The sequence below is a fragment of the Aquila chrysaetos genome, chromosome 6 (genome assembly GCF_900496995.4).
Source record: "Aquila chrysaetos chrysaetos chromosome 6, bAquChr1.4, whole genome shotgun sequence".
Lineage (NCBI taxonomy): Eukaryota > Metazoa > Chordata > Aves > Accipitriformes > Accipitridae > Aquila > Aquila chrysaetos.
The window spans coordinates 35332797-35353926 of record NC_044009.1 but is presented as its reverse complement, the minus strand read 5'-3'; the positions used below and the strand labels follow the sequence as shown (position 1 = coordinate 35353926).

At 37.5% G+C, this 21130-nt stretch overlaps 1 protein-coding gene across 2 annotated transcripts in view; it reads right to left on the bottom strand.

Annotated features, from left to right (window-relative positions):
* The window catches only part of LY75 (lymphocyte antigen 75), a 47439-nt gene that overhangs the window by 5606 nt on the left and 20703 nt on the right, over positions 1–21130 (bottom strand). For both annotated transcript variants that reach the window (XM_030018399.2, XM_030018400.2), the window contains exons 16-32: positions 19664–19787; positions 18746–18781; positions 18301–18476; positions 17161–17225; positions 15876–15952; positions 14618–14754; positions 13474–13579; positions 11328–11488; positions 10536–10665; positions 7858–8084; positions 5923–6091; positions 4571–4732; positions 3498–3620; positions 2873–3067; positions 2262–2482; positions 941–1115; positions 293–460 (exon numbers count right to left, since the gene is read on the bottom strand). In XM_030018399.2, the coding sequence (XP_029874259.1) occupies positions 293–460; positions 941–1115; positions 2262–2482; positions 2873–3067; positions 3498–3620; positions 4571–4732; positions 5923–6091; positions 7858–8084; positions 10536–10665; positions 11328–11488; positions 13474–13579; positions 14618–14754; positions 15876–15952; positions 17161–17225; positions 18301–18476; positions 18746–18781; positions 19664–19787 (2452 nt within the window). The remainder of the gene's footprint in view (positions 1–292; positions 461–940; positions 1116–2261; positions 2483–2872; positions 3068–3497; positions 3621–4570; positions 4733–5922; positions 6092–7857; positions 8085–10535; positions 10666–11327; positions 11489–13473; positions 13580–14617; positions 14755–15875; positions 15953–17160; positions 17226–18300; positions 18477–18745; positions 18782–19663; positions 19788–21130) is intronic.

Sequence of the window (21130 nt, the reverse complement as noted above, 5' to 3'; positions counted from 1 at the left end):
TTTCCTCCAAACTGTAAGCCTTACATTTCTGAATCCTCTATCAATGGCTATCTGCATTTTACTTGCAGTTATCTGTGCGCCAAACAATCTGTCAGCACATTGCAGCATTTTATCAAGAACCTTTATCAGATGCTCAAAGATAAAGCTTGCTATTACTTTTCCTAAACTAAAGCAGCATAAAAGCTGAAAAGCTGAAGTATAACCAGTGTAGGTTTTTTGGTTGTTGGGTTTTATTTCTTTTCAAATAGTGGACTAATTATAAATTGTAATGTGGTAAAGAGTCTAAACATACTCAGTTTCTGGCAGACTTTCTTAGCATCTTCCACATTATATACTGAAAAATTGTAGAACGCCATATCAAATGCATAACAATGATCCTTATACTGTATCCACTTTAGGGTACCACTGATCTGCGGGCATCCCGGGGCTCTGCTCACTTGCTTTGACTGTAATTGTCTCTCTGCAAAGACAAAGAAATTGACGTTATTTCTTCTGCAGGAGTTTGTGCATAGTCTCTTCATAGTATCAGGACAGTAAGTATTAACAAGGACTACTTCTGCTACCAACAACCATGATTCAATTAACTTACATTCCTTCTTCATGTGTCATACATGAATTTATTTGAAAACGAGCATAAGACAAGTCCCAAAGGCTTGGGAACCATTTTTTTTTCTTGCCTTTTAGGAGGGTTTCAAGTTTGTTGTATGTGTTTGATAAGGATTTTTATTCAATGACCAGGATTGTTTTAGATTTTCACCACTGGAATGGAGAGAATTAATCTCCCTTAAGCATTATGAAGTGTTTTATCGTTCCTAAGAGACAACTCTTCTTAAAGAGGGAATCATGTGTAGTATTTCAGCCTTCATTTCTACTTCTAAATACAACACGTAAAGATAGAATACATAAGACAACTACACAAAACATTAAAAATAACACTTACTGTTTGGAGGGCTATAGCAAATGGCACCTTCAGCAACATTTGTACATTTTGTACGGTTCCAAGATCCTTTAGTATCCAAGAGAACGCAGTTCTCAGTAGTATTTGAATTTTCTAATTCCCAAGGATAGTAGTCGAAGTCGCTTCCATCTGACCATTCAAAATTAGCTTTACTTCCCTAATTAAAGAAAAAACCCACAACTTTTAAATCACAGCATATGGTTCTGGTTTAAATCTTGTCAGTCATTAGTAAGTCATATAGCAGTATTTTTTATCCCTTGTAGAGTGATAAATTAAAATGCAGGTGGCCTCATTTTCTAAATCCATACTAAATAAATGTACAACATTGTTCATGTTTTCCAATCAGTTCTTAACATAGAAATCCTGATTATTTGTGGGAACTGAGAAAGCGCGGCATATTTGTAAGTTTAAACCTGCAATGTGCCTTGTTTTATCCTACAGGGGACATTTTACTTCATTTCATCCTGCTGTTTCATTTAAGCAGTCTGCCTTCCTTGCTATGAACATTATTAGATATGCTGTAAACTGCTAAACTGTCAAGATGGCCTCAGTGAGTAAAGCTCGGCAGCTCGGGAATGGTTTGCAGTGATATCTCCTCCTTCAGAGACACTGCTGGAAACCCATGACAACGAAGAGTCAGTTGTGAGAAGTGGAGGGACCCATTCAGACCAAAGGACAGGCAGAGGTAGCAAAGGCATGCATAGAAATCACACACCTCTGCAGAGGGGTATTCCTCCCAATGAACTACCATGATCAGGTCTGGCAAATAGTGTGGGGAGCAGGGTCAGGGACATGGGCTTTTGGCTCCAAGGATAAGCAGACAGAGGAAGAGGAAGATCTGCAGCTGCTTCTTGCTATGACTCCTGGGAGAAGGGACACCTAACTTGCTAGCGAGCCAGCAGTTCCTGAACTGCCTTGGAGAGACAGTCCTGACCTGGACTAATCAGGCTCCACACAGCCTTGTCTGAATGTATTTGCTAGTGGAATCTGATCCTACAGAGGGCCACAAAATCTGGAGCCTCTAAAGGTACTGTTGCAAACTGCATGTCCTTTTGCTCTAAGGAATTATGTGGGACCATTGAATTATTTTAAAACATCAAGGATTTGGAAAAATATCTGTGGCTACATACACTAAAATTAATACACTTCAACGTATATTACACAGGGTTGAAAAAGTAGGTAATTTACTACATGGAATAGAGATTCCAAGAAACTGGAAAAAAGCATCAGAAATTATTTCATATTGTGAGCAGAAAATTATTTACAAACTCTGTTACTGATGTCGCCAACAGTATATACTTACATCATGAATTGACAACCCAAGCCACAGAGGATAGCCATCCTGCTTGACAATATCTTCTAGAAATAACTGTTGTGATTCACTGTGTACACTTGCTAAATCATTCCTATTTTGTTTGCATTCTCTCAATGCCTCATACCATGTTAACTTTTTCTGAAGGATCCTGTATGTTCTGTTTCCATGTGGAATAGACTCAGGCAACAGAGGCTTGAGCTGTTGGGGTCCTGTTTGAAAGAGTAAGATGACAAGTTACGTATACTTCATTCACATTACTAGGAACATACAGAAAGCATTAAAATCCATCTATATCAATGCAACTCAAGCATTAAAGTGTTCAGTACAAGCCACTTACTTGATATAAGTTATTTTTCGCTACTTTGCTGTACTCCTCCATCAACTGCTTACAGTGTTCAAACACATTCCTCCTGCCCAGAACATTACAGCAGTGATGCATGGACTAACTATATAACCCCAGAAGCCCATGACAGCTGTGCCTTATGTTTCACTGGGAGCAAAACCAAAGCCTTATGTAGCAGGTACTGCAGAACTAGCACTGAAATTATGACCCTTATCCAACACTCCAATACTACACAGAAATCTTCTCTGCTACTTACCCCTTTCAATTTTACAGGCTAGTATACTGTACACATTATAGTGATGAGCATGCCAGCTTTGAGAATAATTGTAAATATCCCAAAATCCATCAAGATTGACACCAGCAAAAAAACTGTTCTTCTTTATGTTAGGTCTTCCCAGCCTCCAGTTATTGTAAGTCAGATGAGTTTCATCATACCACTTGAGAACTTTATCTGTGGAAAACATAGCATATTTATCAAAACATTGGCATTATGTGTACAAATACCATTTAACTTTGAATATATTAATGACATTAACAGATATTCACTTTGGAAAAAAAAGGCAGTGATACTCTAAGTTACTGTAAATCAGTTCCATATACAATGCTAAATATGTTAGCATTACTCATCCAGGCCCTTTTAAGTAAGTCCTGCTTTCCAGGGAAATCAAATCTAGACTAAACAGAACATAGTGCATCTAATTATCACTCAAACAGAAAGCATGTCCAGTTATTTTCTTCTGGAAGATAAATATAAAGCATTATTATAGGTTTGCATTCAGTTTGACTTTAGTTGTATACTGAAACATGCAAGAAACATGCACTTAATGCTGCAAACTTTGTCTCCAATCCAGTTATTAAGAAAAAAACCCCTTAAATCTTACCACTGTCATCATAAATCACACCCAGCCAGACCCACATAGCCAGACCGCTGAATGAACGAAGCTGCTCAGTAACAAAGTTATTCTCTTCTTCATCTCGAATGCTCAGAACAAATGCTTCTGGGTCTGTTAAAATTTTTTTTAAAATTACTTTCTTACAAATTCACCTTCCAGTTAGAAAATAAATTAAATATTTTTTTTCTAGTATTGTTAATAATTATTACAGCTAGGTCAAGAATGTGTAACAGCTAGACCTTTACAACATAATAACTAAATGAACAGTGCAAAAACAATTTTAAAAGGTATTAAGAGTGCTTCCCCTGTTTTTGTAGATAAGTGAAAGACATCAGGTCCAGAAATAGTTGTGGGTCCTACTGTCACTTCAAAGTGTATGTAGTAAAAATTCTCTGCATAGGACATAAAAATATCAGCAATCTTTCATGATTTTCTTGAACTGCCTAGTGGAAAAACAGTATTAAGAAAAAGACTGAACTGAAATCAATTCATGAAAAATAATAGCAGTTTCTGGAAAGATCTATGTCTAAGTGCCACGAGCAATGGTTTAATACTAGAGGGAAACTGTTACTAAGCTTAGACTTTGTTCAGGATGGACAGGAAAAGCCTATGTGCTTTTCTGAATTGGACTATTCTGTCTGTTTTGTTCACCCAGGTGTTCCACACAGCAAGGGACGTTGAAAAAAAAACCCATGAAGTAAACGCGAGTGTAAAGCTAGAATGTTGCCAAGGGGATAACAATTACCCAACCTATTTAAAATTTGCATATTATAAAGAGAAAAAACTCCCAACCTTCCAATTTTTCAGAGATCTCAGACTTCAATAGTTCTTACCCATCTCTCGCTCTCAAACTCTCCTACCCGTGCTCTGGCACTTTTTATCAGAGTACTGCAAGGGCAAACAGCATTAGCCAGTGCAACACTAATGCACATTTCCAAATGCTACAACCTTTTCTCAACACTCACTTTGCTGTCATTTTAAGACAGTGACTCAGATCTAAAACTCATCTCCCTCATGCTGATATTAGTCCATAAATACCTGTAATATGACAAAGTACTTACTCATTTTCTTGCATAAATGATGAGCTTCTTGAGACTTCAGTTCTCTCCATCTATTTTTTGTTATCATAAAAGTGTAACAATTGTTTCTAAATGATATCCAGGGTGTATTTTTAATCTTATGTGGGCACTTAACTTGTGTAACTTGTTCTTTTTCAATCTTCTCTAAGGAAATGAAAGATGACATTCAGGACATGACTTATTAATAACAACACTTAACCTGACATACCACAAACCACTTAAAACATGCAAGACAAATTAAGTGCCATCCTCTAAATGTGTAATACATTGTTGCTTTCAGTTTCCTCATGACAGTGATTTTTTTAAAGTAACAAACCCAGCAGTAAGCATTACCAAAGAATACAGATGCTTACAACTTTTTGCAATTGTTATGTTATATAGGTTTAAGAATACAATCCCTACATAAAAGTGCGAAGTGTGGGCCAATAACTAAAAGCTCTTATTGCCTCCTCTATGAAGGCAGATCACCATAACAAATAAGCTACTTCATAGCTGGCAACACATCTTAGTTCTGCGGCTTTATCTAATACTTGAGGAGTGAGAAGGACTCTTCCTGCAGTTGCTTAGATTGCAAGCACAAAATAATTAAGGATGTCATAATGCCAAGTATACACTTTACTGTGACTCAGTATGTAAAACAGTGGCTTAACTGTGTCCCCTCACGGAAAAAAACCAAAACAAATTATAATGGACTCATAGGGAAGAAATCTGTGATGATCTCTCAGAAAGATTTTTTTTGTTTTTCAGAAAAGGGCCGTGCTACATATGTATCCCCCCACAAAAGGCATCCTGTTGTATCCCTACCTGTCTTGCTATAATTGGCATATATTTAGAAGGGTTTTGTGAACTGCAGATTACTTTAATTTACACCTTTCAAATCAGTGTCTACCTGCTATCTTTATTCTTCGTGTAGTCATGTACTTTCTCCCTGTATAGACTTCCCTGTCTGAAGAGATTTCAGGAGGTCCCAATATTAAGATGTAAATAGTACAGAGGTAGCTGAATCTTCTTCCACATGCAAGTGGGAGAGATTAGTATGCAACAGCCTTACAGAAACAGTGCAAAGGTAGAATCAGGTGGCAGTGCGAAGGGTACAGTCTGGCCCAATGCACCCATGCCAAATTCATTTGTAAGTAACATGTGGATTAAGACCAACAGGTGCATGCTCCCCTATCTGAAGTTTGTTTCTTTTTTTCCCGGCATGCAAATCAGCCTGTCTGAGGAAATGTAATTTAAAAAAAGTTGTAGTTTTGAAGTTACAATCTGGAATTACCAAATATGCTTCATAATAAAACAAAATTCAGCTTTTATAAATATTATGCTAGGATACATACTTTCTGATGCATAGCAAATAGCACCTCGATTTTCAGAGGAACAGTCAGAAGTTTTCCAGAAGCCATCAGTATCCAAAAACACACATTCTTCGCTTGTTTCTTCATGATCTTCAGACCAGCGACTAAAACTAACATGTTTCCCATCCAGCCAGCCATAGTGTTTTCCACCCTAGCATTGTATAAGTAAAAGGGATGAGCTTACATAGTAAAAAATATTAGGTACAAAAAATGACATGATAATATATTTACATTGGCTAGACATTTACAGTGTCTCTGGCAAGAACTATAAGTGTTCCACTGCCCTTGCGATCTGATCTGCTGCTCCAAATATAACCAGCTTTGTTATTTTAAGTTTTGCAGTTGCAAAAATATAAATTAGCTGAAGTGGATTGCAAATTATCAAATAGTGATGTTTAACTACTATGCTTATGGAGGAAGGCAATGAGGTGTCCAAATTGCATCATTTGCACCTGCAAATCAATGGTGGATATAATTATCTGGTCTTGGAAAACTGGTAACATCTGAGAATAAGGCCCAGTCATGGTTACTCCACACTGAGTTGAAAGTAATTTATTCAATACTTAACTGATTTAATAAATCAGATGTGCTCCTGCCCTGGAGGATGCAGGAGGAATAAGAAAAAACCCACATATAACAAGCACGCCACCCTTTAAGAATCTTACATTTAAAAGTTTTATTCAGGAAATCCCCCTGCAGCTTTGTAATTGGATTTATCTTCTATCTTTCTTTTGTGTCTATGATTCCAGCACTGGAGTAACAAGTTCTGTTGACCAGTTTCATTATAATTTCCTTTCATGTGACTCTAATTGTGCCCAAATAACAAAGTGTTGCAATAGTGAAAAGCCAGTGCATGCCTGAGTTTCATGCAGCAAAATGAATCATTTGATCTTCACTTACAGATAAAGATTCAAAAGAGAAGGGAAAATAGGTTGTTTTGGTTTCCCTCTCTTCACTAAGATTAAATGCCCATTTCCTTTTAAAAATATTCTCTGTTAAGTATATACTCAAATTTCTATTTTTTTCCCCCCTCTACTTTGCCTAGAATACTCAGTAGCCCTTTACTGACATAGGAAGATTGTAACACCACAGATGCTGAGTGAACACCATTAACCTTTGTAGGTAAGGCACTTCTCAAATAAATTTTAACCTTTTTCTTGCAATTATCTCAGGACTCATGTACTCAACAAAAGAGATAAACCCTGCAAGCAAGCCCAAGCCATTTCATGAACAGCTGAGAAAGCTCTCAATCCACAGTGAAGATCTTCAAGAGGTCCTCCGGCTAAAAAAGGCAAAACAGTACCTCCTGCATTGACTTTTGCAAAGACAAAACAAACAGAAGAAAAAAGAAAAAACCACTAACCTGTCTCAGGGATGTCTCCCCTCTAACTCAAAACACAGGTGCAAATAACATGAAGTAACAACAGAGTCTAAGTTAAGCTTTAGAAATGTATCTCCAGAAGTGTTCAATGATTCATTTTGGATTTTATTTGCCCTTTCTAGTTTCTCCCTTTTAAAACAGATTTTGGGTTCTCCTTCAGGAGTGGTACTGTAAACAGTGGCAATGATATTAAATGGCAACACTAATTACTCATTCATTAAAAAATGAGGCAAAGATGATTCAGTGATCTATGTTGCTGCCACCCTACAATATATCCCTTCATCCTATAATCATTTAAAACAATTGTTGAACTCCACTGGATGGATTGATGATGAGGAGACGACTAGGTAACTTGGAGAACTGAAGATTTAGAACATTAATCTTGAGACCCTTCAGATGGTTATCCCTAAATGAAAACAGTTACCCCAGAAATTAATTTTTCATTGCATTTCTTTATCTCAGTTTCTATTTCACACAACTCTGAAAATTGCCTCAAGACACAGTCTGAAGGGGAAAAAAAAAAAAAACCAACTTACATCTCGGCTGAAGAGTCCAATCCACAGTGGGTAATTACGAAGGGCAGCCTGAACAGCAAGAAAAGCCTGCTGGAACTGATCTGTGATGCTAACCAGCTGCATCTTGTTATTTATGCATGCAGCCATTGCATCATCCCAGGACAAATTCTTCAGAATTACCATGTATTGAACATTTTGATAGCTCAATGTTTCATTAAGGACTTGCTCTGTCTGGTTATCAGCATCTCCTATATGTAAGAAAGAAATCCAGTTATTAGGTGGTTAAATACTGGAATACATTTTAAACTCCCAATTTCTCTGTAACAGTAGATTATGCTAATAATTACAGTTAGAAGCAAGTATCTTTGACACTTTAGATAGAAAATATGTGAAAGAAAAAAATAATAAGGATTATTTTCAGCCAATCTATTTTTAAATATCTTTCAACTTAGGTTCACATCTTTTTATATTTGTTATTTTTAACTAACTGCTAAATAATGTTAAGAATTCTATTTATTGAATTAAAAACAAATTCTATAGCTTTATTTAAATACATGAATGTGAGAGAGTGACTGGTCTCTGCTGCAATATAGCAACAGCTAAACTTGACTCATTCATCTCTGTGGAGCCTGTGGATTTATGCTTAGGCGAATCTAATGGGCTATGAAACTTGTCTATGCAGATCTTAGTACAGCACAGTCCCAGAATTCCTTACTGCCATCCATGGGTATAGTGGGAATTGATTTTGCCTCCACATGTGCTTAACTAATTGCAGAAAATCCACCTTGCATAGGGAGGGGTATAATTCACTATTTGTGCTCTAGGCACTGAGTGTTATCACAGTTATCAGCATCACACTTGAAGGCATACAGCTCAGTGATGCATAGCAACTGCAGTTAATAAAAGATGCAAACATTCCCATGGATGGTAAATTAAAGCATGCAGACATGGTCACCCCCAAAATTTTATACATGACCAAAAATAAACTGGGTCTCCAAAAGGGAGAAAACCCCTGACATTTAAAATATCTCAAGCAGAAAAAGGCTTGGGGTGGGGGAGGAATTTTTTTTTAAATCATTCTATAGAATGGCTAATTGACAGGCTGACAGGGCCCTTTTCCAAAACACAAGACGACAGAAACATAGTATTAATTTGATATTTACAGCTTTCAATAGATGAGAAAAGTGACAAAGCTGAAATAGATTGTTACAAGTGGTTTGTGTCTGCTGCCAAATGCTTTCACTTAGTAAATGGCTACAAAAAAGAACCATGGAACCAAGGGTGCCACCGCACATCAAGAGGTACCAAATTGGAAACAAGGTAGTAAGGAAAGTGTCCATTTCTGAAAGAATTGTCAATGATTAACATCTCAAGAAGTTCTGCAAATCAATCATGCCAAGATTTCCAAGGAACATGAATCATCTTTTTCCCTAGGATAAAGCCCTAGGCAAGCTGGACTCTCTCACAGCTGTCCCTGCAACCTGTTGAGGTCCCTTCCAACCTGAATTATCCTTAGATCCCTAATACAATGATGATACAAGACCAGACCATACCAGGACACATTCTCTGGCAGTCCAAAAACCTTTCTCATTACACCTTCTACAGCTGCGGCAAGGAAGAAGTGCTTAGTATTTTAGTCAGCCCAGACTAATAATATATTGTATATATACACAGATATATTGTCAACTTCCTATTAATAAAAATCCCCTTTTCAATTGTTTATGACATCTCTTCCATCCAGACTTTTAATCTGGACACTTGGAATTTTTAAAGTATTTGGCACTGAAATAAAGATTTTTTGTGTTAAATGGGGGTGGGGGGCAGGGAAATCTCTGCCTGTTTGAGAATGAAGAAGGTGGGCATATTCTTGGGTGTTTTGCACACCTGGGTTTTTTGGGGTGGGGTTTGTTGTTTTTTTTTTTTTTGAAGATAGCACGTTAGTTACTTAAAAGGATTATTTACATAGAGGAACATACTCAGAAGTGGGTATGCTGAACGTTAGCCCATAGCAGTAATTAAATGTGTACAATAGCTATATGCATTTGATCCGATTCCAGTAATTGGTATCGACCAACCCACATGGCTACATCAGAATATTATTTTTAGTTCAGATTGAGAAAACCCACTCACGCCAACGGATCTGTACAAAAGCTAGGGAAAGCTGCATCACTCCAGATTATCACTCTTCTTGTATGCCCTCAAGGTTTCCTCTGGGGAGACCGATTTCAACAGTAAGAGTATATGATATCTCATATTCTGATAGTGCTAAAAAACACAGGATATGTTTAAGGAGGATGGAAATACTGTGAGATTCCTTCCCAGGGCTTCTCACTTCCACAGTTCTGAAGAGGAAAAAGGAGTAACTTGTTCCACCCCTTGATTTACCTGACCTCTATACCCACAGAACATTGAAGCCCTGTCTGCTGAAGTTATGGTTCCACTGAAACCACACAGAGTCTCTCAGGAAAACAGATTCCCTTTGAACTGGGCTATGAAAAACAAAAGGGAAAATTCTGAATGGCTGACAAAATAGGTCCCAGATCATCTTTCACAGTCTGCTTTTCCAAAATTTACTTGCTCAGTCTCTACAAGAATCTTGCTCTTCAAGTGCAACAATTTACATGCATTAAAAGGTCTCCTGGCACTCGCATCTTAACTGCAAACTCTGGCTGTAATTTATTTTGACTCTTCAGACTTACCTATAGGCCGCTGGCATATACCCAAGAAGTGCCTGTCAGCACAAGCAGTGAAATTCCATGTTCCAACATACTGTGATTTGGGATCATTAAGGATTACACCGCACTGATTGTTAAATTCTTCATCAAAAAGCTGAAAAGCAGAAATACGCTTATCAGACTCAAACGAGGCATAAACATACTTGTGTAGAGAAGGTGAAGTAACACGAGGTTAGGGGAACCCGAGCTGTCTGAACTTGTTTAAGAAGTTTCAAACCACTTACCTATTTTACAAACACTACCAGGTGCCTGGACTCAAAAAGAATTCATAAGTTAAATACAGGGGAGATTATTAAATTAAGTGATCCAACACTTAAAATAAATCTTGTTTGTAGGTGTGATTCAATTACATTTATTATGCTCCACTTTGGGTAGAGCAGGGAGCAAAATACCAATGTATAATGGTTTGCAGATGCATTCTAAGTGTAACTGAACCAAGAATTATTGACATCTTTTTTAATGACTGTTTTCATGTAGTCTTTAAATTGCAAACAGAAGTTCCAGAAGAGTCATTAGATAGTTGTTTCAGCTTTTCTTCTTCACCCTTCAGTGTTTCCCATCTCAGTTCAGAAGCTGTCATCCAAATAAAGTAAACAGAACTCCATTACTGTCGGTCACCTTGTTTGCCAATTAAAACCACTAACCGGGGGATTTGGTCTGTTACGTATTTTTTGGCCTTTTTTTTTTTTTTTGATACAGTCAATATTCCAAGTTTCATTACTCAACAATCAAGAGAAGACAAAAGTCAGAACTTACGTCGAGTGGAATTTTCCTTAATCTTCCTGTCAGGAGTGGGTGAAAGTTACTATACAACAGTCTACTCTCATCTATCCATTTGTTTTCCCTTGTGCTGAACAGAAACTGCAAACCAATCCAAATATCTTTTGGCATACCAGGAAGCAAGGAGGTTATATAATCTGTTGGGCAGAACAGTAAATGTACATATTGTGGTTTAGAAAACAGTAAACATCTGAAAAAAACACTTCACATAAAGACGATAATGCAACCCCTGTTTGTATTAACTTAATTTTCCCAGACCTTTATGATTGCCAAATGTTTATTGTCCCTTCCTTCCATAAGATAACACCTTTCATGTTGATTTTATCTGAAGGAGCAGACTATTGGTATTTGTCCTTCAAATTCTCAGCTGAGGAGCAGGTAGTGGGTTTAACCTGTTTCTCTGCCCACTACTTTGTATTCTTGCACTTATATCCAAATTTCAGAAGCTGCTTTTCCACAGGTCTGCAAGATCTTCTACTGTCTCCCTGCAGAGATAATAGAAGAGCTCCCTCCTGTCCTCTCTGAATTGACGGGGGAAGTCTTATCTCCCATCTTTCTCTCCTACTGACGTATATGATAAATCAGAACCATTTCTTGAATTCTGGCAGAGTTTGCCCACTCTACCATCAGAGAAAGCAGGACAGGACAAAGGAAATGAAGTTATTTGGAAAAAAATTCAGCCAGGAAAACCTTAAATCAGACCCCTCTTGGTGAGCATTCTGGCACAAAACAACAGGCTTTGGTAACTCCCCAGGCACCAAAGGCATTCTCTGAGTTTGTCTAGATTAGGAAGACAAATTGAAACTATGTAATTAGCTACTGCTGACATGTCTTAATTATTGGCCACATGCCAGACTAGCCACAGCCTATTTTCTGAGCTAGACAAAGTCATTGAAGATGTACACGTCAGAGCTAGCCAGCCACCTAATGCCACTGGGAGGAGTAGAAGCAGCCTACAGAAAGAGGCATGCTGCTTTAAGAGGACTGTGCCTTCTTTCCATATAGGTGGCCTTCACTACAGGGGGGAAAGAAAAAACAAACAAGAAACAGTAACAAACACTTCCATATGCACCAAACTAGACAAAAGATCCTGCTATGTAACACTTCGGAATGGCTATGCTTTTGCGATCTTAAAAGCATCCAAAACCACAGTCTCAGACATGTATATTCCTGTATGGTTATAAACCTATTCATCCCCAATAACAGCAGTAAAAAAAAAAAAAATTACCATTCAGCTGCTGCCTGCAGGTACACTAGTGGCCTCCCTAGTCCACTTTCCATATTCCATTTGGCAAGAGGTTAATTGCTTATAAAGAAAATATGCACTGTGCACGCTGCAGAATTCAACTGGGCTACTTCAGATATACCTGCACAGAACTGTTAGTTATCCACAATATAGATGCAAATACAGCTGTCTCATTCAGCAGTTTATCACTGAACATTACTTGCAGCCAATGTGAACACATTTCTTCCTCACTGCATTTACCTCAATGACTCTAGTTTACATGACACCTGAGAGGCAGGTCCCAAAGTTGAAACAACTCTGTTTTGCAGTCCCCCTGCCTTCTATCCTCCTATCAGTGTCCTGGAGAACTTGCAGGTGGTCGGTTTAGATACACTGCCACATTAAGCTGCTCAGCACACTTAAGACACAGAGGGTCCTATGTGCTCCAGTGGGCACTGTGTTTGCCATCTTGTTCCCATACAGACAGCTGAGCTTGTCTTGGAAGCAGCTCATAGGGTGATTTTCACAATGCCAAGTCTACAGTCTCAGTTATGTTTTAACATGCAAAGCAAAACAGGAGAATTCTTCATTCCGTGGTGACCCTTCTATCCTTAACCCTTAATGCAAGGTTTTGCAATTTTTGCAAACAGGTTAAGATCATACAGAGAAGCTGCTCTTCAAACTGGCTCAAATGTTTGCTGACTGCATTTCCACGTTATGTTTCCAGTGATGCAATCAACAATAGACAACACATTTTTAACTGGTCTTGGATTTTTAGAATGTTCCCAGTATGCCTGTAGATAACCAAGTGATTTTATGCTCAAGTTCTTAAGCAGAACTACACTGAATTTGGAAGAGAAACTACATACTAAAAGTGCCCCCAGTTCACCATCATACCTTGCTCAGCTTGATTTGAGATAGATGGAAGAGAGCCTCCAAAAGTTACACACTTTTCATTAGCTGCATTAAATGTTAAATATTCAGGTTTCATCTTTAGAAAACACTGCAAAATAAACATAATGAAACTGATTTTCATCACACCATGGCTTCCTAAGAAATAACTCTTAAGAAAAGGTTCTTAAACCAACCCTAAAAATTCACTTCTCATTTCCTGCAGTAACATATAGTTCTCAGAAAGCAATGGAACTAGCTGCATGCATTTCTTATTAGATTCAATGGAATAGTTAAATATAAAATGATCCCACTGACTAAGTCCTCATTCACTGAGGATTAGAATTAAGCAATTTTTAATTGGCTACATCAGGATCATGTACTGTTTTAAGAATGAGAATTCACACATGAACTCTTGAAGTCAGATAGGGTTGGGCCAGGAGCCTGTATTGTAATCCGTCACTTCTGGGGAGTAACTACATGGGAACTCAAAAGCTATATTCTGCAATGACGTGTAAGTAAATTTGCAAACCTTGGCACAATGTAATGTGCAGATTTGATGCATGCTCCTTCTCATGTACAGAATAATGGTGGGCCAAATAACAGGAATCAGTCTCACTAAGACTTTAGATGACTGCCTTAAAAATAGTACTGAAACATAATACACTATGGCTTCTGACCTGTCGGTTCATTCTTAAAAGCTGCTTCTAATTCTTAAGTGACTTAAGTCCTTAAGGCAACTTAGGAAGCAAAGTGTCTGCCAGCTTGCTGACTGCCTATGATTACTCGGCAAGAGAATCAAGATGCTTCTGCCACAGAAGTCTCATCCTCTCCCTTTTTAATCCTTCTCTTCCTTCAAAGCAGAGCCCAAGATTAGACAATACAACCAATGTTCTTGGACCTAAACATGTGGTGATGGGAAACCAAAAAAACTGAAAACTACTGCTTTGAAATTAAGAAACCATCAATCCTGAATAAGGGACAGAGAAGGGGGGGAGATTATTTTAATCACTACACACAGTTTTCAAAAGCCACCTCCTAGTCCATTCCTGAACACAGGTGCTACTTCTTCACCTCTTTCAGTAGGTCACTCCAGCTTACTGGACTATGAAAAATAGGTAAGGATGATTGATTTGTATTATCTCTGTACCTTACTCCGGAACTGATGCCAACCTTTAGGGCAACCTCCTCTGACAGGGCGGTAACTGGGATCATGTTTCTCTAGTAAGGAGGCATTTTTTTTTTCACAGATGAAGGGCAGTTTCACGTTACAGTTCACTGGGTAGTCTGCAGAAATAGAAGTTTTATAAAACAGTTATGGTAATGCCTGTCACACTCCAATTGCCATCCATACTTTATGATATGACAAAGACCAATCTGAAGTGAAGTCCTTTTCAGTGCAACCAGTGAAGTACTATGCAATCTAAAGCATTAAAAATAACAACAGAGCAAAAGACAAAATGTAAATATTTATATCAGACAGTAATATAATATTCCTAAAGATCCAGAATCTGATCCCTTACTTCCAGTAGTAACACTTCATATAAGCAGAGACAACTTCAAAAAAAAATAAAATCATGAAATAAGAAGATTTTAAATACGAGGACTAATCCCATATTCTGGCATAGAGGGTGCGTGACCTAAAGGTCATTAAAGTCCAAAGGAATACTTTAACATCCATATGGAGAACATCTGACCTGTACTGCTTTACATGACTCCTACAGTAACTGGACTGGCTTCCTAGTCAAGAGCAATTTTTGGCTAATAGGGATGAAAACAGCTCAGCAGCATACAACAGAATAACAGGGGAAATGTGCTTTAAAGTGGAAATGGTAGTAGCCAGGAGGAACTATTTGTTCTCCAGGGGTTATACATTTCCCTCAATATAAAACAATGTTGAAAAAAGGAAATAAGAAACTTCAAGTACCACCTGGTGACATTTCCATTACTTTGTGTACCTCTTCCAGTATGACTCCACTGCTCAATGAAATTTGCATCTCCAGATGCATATGCAGTTGCAAGTATTCACTTAAGCTCCTCTAACTAACACAACACTAAGACTTAATTTGCAGAGCTCACAGTATGTAGCGTAAACACAGAAAGGTAACCACCAAAACCAGATTTCACCTAATTAATTTATGCTGTAAAAAGACTGACAACCAATGATAAAAATTTGTCACCTGAATTCAGGTTTGCCTCTGGTCATCAAGAAATATTACCATGGCTTCTACTATGAGGAAGAAATAAATGATTCAAAATTCAATCAGATTATCACCAAGAAGCCATTCACTCCTAATTCAGTATCAATTTGCATTCAATATAAGAGTTTGGGCAGAACAGTAATTACTACTACTTTTTTTTTAAAAAATATAATAATGACAGAGAGGAAAAAATAAAAACAGCCTTACCTCTATACCAGTTCTTTCTAGAAACATACCAGCAATCTCTCAGGAATCGATCATGGAAGCGTGAAAATAACTGTAAACTGGAAATAAACATTTCAGAGTTAATCTCCAACCCAATGTGATCTTCAGGTGGAAACTCTGACAGCAACAGAACCAGTGCAAACAAAAATTTGGGCTGGTAACTGTTTCTAGGAGATGCCCTGCCACACTAGAAAGGACAGAGGGGGAAAAACTAGACTAGGAACAAATATGTGGTAGGTTCAGTAGTTATGTACCATACCCAAATTAACTTTGTTGAGGAGATGTTCAGAATGAGGGTAGGAGGTTATTTATCACCATGCTGCAATTGCAGCACATTGTCAGGACAAGTGAGAAGAATAGGCAATAGACCCTGTTTTATTTTCACAGTACTATATTACTATAGTATTTTGGAAGGTGAAGAATCTTCCTTCTAAGAAACCCATGATCCTTTGCTGCAGCCATGAATGGCATGATGCAAGGTTTGTTGTGAGTCATGTCAGCTCTACAGGGCTATACTATAAGCCCTCCAACTTCCCATTCCCTGTTTTCAGGTATTTCTCAGATATCCTCAGAGCCAACAGACCGGGGTTTTTTAAGAATTTTTTTTTCCAGTTCCCCAATTATTAACAGAACATAGAACTGGGCTTAAAAATCCAATAAAAGCATTTTAAAGATCAATAGAATACATTAGCTACTAGGATCACAGATTTCAGGGATTCACATTATAAGACTAAGATGTCAAACCCAACAGCCTGAAATCTAGAGGCTCCGATAGACACATAAGAAATGGATTATTAATTCAGCTATTAAGTTATTATGAATTAAATTTTTGATGTCAATAATGCTTGTAATGGGAATAGAACTCAGAATTTGGCAGCTAATGAAAATATTGCAACAATATTTTTAAATATTCCCACTTTCTAATTGTACACCCATACTGTCTTAACTACTACTTGCTTTGTCTGAGCACTACACAGTTCTAGTCTCTCTGGTTTAGGTACTCTATGGTCTAAGTTTCGCATGGGAAGAATAGGTGCAGGTACATGTGAACAAAAGTGGAGAACAGTGGTCACTGAATAATGCTATATTTTTATCTAGCTTAGTTCAAATTATTTATTTTGCTTCTTTGGGACAATGAAGAAGAAGTAACCTTTTATAAATTTGAGGATAAAATATTTTCCTTTGGAAACTGTTCTAGTTAACTATATTCCTAAAAAGCACATCAAAAATAGCTTATAGTAAAGTATCCCATAATTATTCTACATACGGTGAATGATAGCTGTAACCATAATCAATAAACTTCAGCCACCACTTCTGTTCGCTGTTTGATAACTGTGGAAACAAAGAACAAAAAACCCAGTATTTTACAACCCATGCAGAAAGAGCTCCAGACTCTACCAAGGATAAATCAATGACAAAATTAATTTTGATTTAAAATGTTTCTAAAATATGCAGGAATTACTATTCTTCAGTGGTTTGAGACTGATATGCCACGTAGACAGACCCCTGCACCCACTAGAAAAAAAGCCCGTATTTTCCACTGTGCTGGATAAAGCTACAGGAAATCTTGCAGCACTGTCTTAAGTGTGTGCTAGATATGCCATTCCCACAAAATTCATAGCAGGAACTCTACCAGACAACCAGGACCTAGCTGCAAGCTGCCTAAAGCTGAAGTGGTTCCACAGGACCTTCCTTCCTTCCTCAGAATAATCCTGTTCTTCCAGTAGATAGCCTAAGAACAAATAGTTCATGAAAAGGCTAGAGGTATAGCAGGTCAAATCCTCAATTTCTCCTGCCTTGTAATTTCTCCTTCCAGGTAACTTCTTGTCAGGAGAAATTTCATGAAGAGAGCTTGTGAGCTGCTAATTTCACAAAGTATTGTGTCACAAGCAGTACCACTGAAGAAAGGTAGTAATATTGGTGCTGAAACTTGAAATGTTTTGGTAAGATTCCTTAAAAGAATGTACTTTCATGCTACGAGCACCACAAACCCCTTTCAGAAAAGGCTATCTGACCACGCATTTCTGGTTAAATCCTCTCATCAGGTGAAAAATGATGTGCTGTCCCATGCATAAAATTAAGAACTGGCACAATTGTTAGTGAAGAATTAGCAGGTAATGGGATGCTTATGTGGTAGTCCTTTTATGACACTTCCTCTCCATTTGGAGGTGGTGGGGTTTTTTTTCATGTTGTTAAGGCTACCTTTAAATTTAAAAATTATTTTACAAACTGACATTAAAGTAATTCTCTTTCAACTCATCTTTTCCTTTAAAGTACAATTAAAAACTATTAAGGCCAACAGGGAAAAGAAAGAAATTAAGGATTAACATTTTCTTATATTGGAAAAACTGGCAAGAAAATTTCCCTATAGTGGAAACTATCTGTTAGACAGATTACACCCCCTTACCTTTTCTATTTGAGACAGTATTGTCCTGAGTTTTGGATAAGACTCCACAGAGGCTAAATCACTATCATTTTTTTGACAGTAGAAAATAGCTTCTTGGAAGGTCAGGTTTTTATCTGGTACAAACCACAGCTCTGCTCCATCAACTACAAGTGGGGCTCCATGAATTCCAATTTCATCTATGCAGAAGAAATACCACATGAGTAAGAAATAAATTCTGAAAAACTGATCCTTTCTTTTTCTGCACGTAGTAAGAAATTTTAGTTTGACACTGGGAAGAAGCAACACTCCTTGCATTCTGAGCTCTCTCAGAATCAAATTCTATCAGTCATGACCTTTGCTGGTATCAAACAGGTATTACAGTAGTAATATAACAAAACTGATAAAAAATATAGAGTATTAACAACTATAAACACATAGCAGAAGAATACACAAAAAGTCCATTTACCTGGTATATACCACTCAGGAGTCTTTGGAGTGCTACCTGTCCAGAGGAAAAAAAGGAATAGTTACTTCAAGTTCAACTTCTAACAAGACTGTGGTCACCAATAATGGAAGTGATGGATTGTACTCATGCTTCTCAGTATGCGTGATGGAAAAAATAAAAAGGAGAAGGAAATCATACACAGGTTTAATAGTTTGAAATAAGCTGGTGTAAAACTAATGGGAGTTTTGCATACCTCAGTTTTAAACATCTGTGGATTTTTTTCTGCCAAGCAGAATATAAGCATCAAAGCAGCATATCTACCCCTATCTCCCCACAAGACGAAAGGTTCATCCCCTGAAATGCCTTTTAATGAACAACCAAAACGTAAAAGCCTATTGGATTACAGCACTTCTCGTACTGCATGGAAAAACCTGGATCTTGACGTGGCAGATATGCCATGCCATTCTATTGTATTCCCACTCCCCTGTCTCACTACAGTGAGGAGCTAGTTCACCAGTTTTACCAGAAGAATTCACTTCAGGTTGAAGCAAACTGTACACCCGAGATGTCTGTGGTCATATAGTTACAAATATCACTAAGAAAGATTAAGTGAAGTCCACAAATGCTGCAACTCAGTGGCTTATATCACCTCACCTAGTAAGAAGCCACTTCTCACTTCACGGGACAAGAAAGAATATGGGAGCAGTGATACTGCATCCTCCACATGGTCATTTTCTGATAGATCTTTGAATATTCTAAGTGCACGGCTGTTTGTATGTGACATAGGTGAGACATCTCATGTACTGTCCCCTTAACAGTTCAGAGAGGAAATGATAGAAACTTTGCAAACAATATTTTATTATTGGGCAATAATGACAAGTCAGTGGTAACAAGTAATAAACTCTTTTCTATGAATAAATGGATATAACTGCAGTTTACCTTTTGTTATCTGGCAGACCCATTCAAGCTTAGCTTCACAATCAAAAGGCTTGAAGTAAAATTCCATGTCTCTGCCTTCATGGAAATAAAATCTCCAAAATGATCTCCGTGAAAACTGAGAGGTCTGTATAAAAGTAGAAACAGAGAACTGAGTTAGTACGGCATAGGCCTCTGAAATGTGAAACGAAGAAGGTACTTTGGCAAAATCAGTGTATTTTACTGTGGTGCTAGTCTCACAAATTATTTTGCAAAAATTTAGCAGATATAACTGTAAATCTTCAATTATAACTCTCCCTGCTAGCCGAGCTTGTGAAGCAATTAGGTAAATGGCTTAAGATAAGTCTACATACAAAAGTCTCTTCTTGCAATGTTCTTTCTTTGGTTTTTTTGTAGCACACAGGATGTCACTGATGCTTATTATTGAATTATTTGTTGCAACTTGTTGCCTTGAAATGATGCTCATTTCTGCTTAAAGAGGAACCCATCTGAACTGGCACAGAAATAGTCTTTCTTATTTAAGATTATTTCTTACAATCAAGCTTAAAATCTGACTTCACTCTTGCTGATCTCTGCAACAAGGATAATTTTTTATCATTTAGTGAAAGAACACGTCTATACCTAGCAGGTAGGGGAGGGAGGTTACTATATTCACAGTGTCTCCTTCAAACTGCTCTCCTCTTGTCTAAAATTTTTAGTAGCTTAACAGTGACAGCTTCTCAGCCTGGGGTCATGAACACAGGAGGAGAGAATGAGGGGAAATGGTTGTGAACAGAAGCAAAGGGATGCAACTATCCTTTCCTTCAGTAAATCCTAAAAGCAGAGGTGGTTCTAATTAGGTTAAAAGAAGGGATCATATTGGAATGATCTTATAAAAAGTCAGGTGATGCTTCAGAAAAGTTAAAGGCCATTTTAAAACTCATGCCATCAAGACTAAATTGAGCAATGATGAACATAATTAGGAATTCAGCAGAGGCCTAACATTTTGAATTAGAAACCAAGACAGCACTTAGTCTCTTTCACAAGTAAACAAGGAAATACACACAATAAACACAAACACGTGCTCTATCCTGGCTACTGCATTCCCCTACTTTAGGTTTCAAACATTTTCTTAATTTGCAGTTCGGAAAAACTAATCTAGATTTTCATTTCTGTTTGCTTTTTTGTTTTAGGCTCCATGTTATATCCTTAAGTGTTATGTGTAATATACAAGAGATACATAGTATGACATTATGCAATAGAGAGTAGCAGTATTACTAAAATATTTTGTAGTTCAGAAGAAGTCTTATTAAAGGGTATCATTAGCACAGCGCTTTGTTCATAAAAAACTGCTTGAGTAAGGGAAAATTGGTAATAGGTGTAGACTGATAAAGGGAACACTAACAACTTTTTCACTGTGCAAAGGAAACATCCCAGCAGTCAACCTAAATTCAATATATGGCTGGCAAAATTATTTTTTGCAAGTACTTC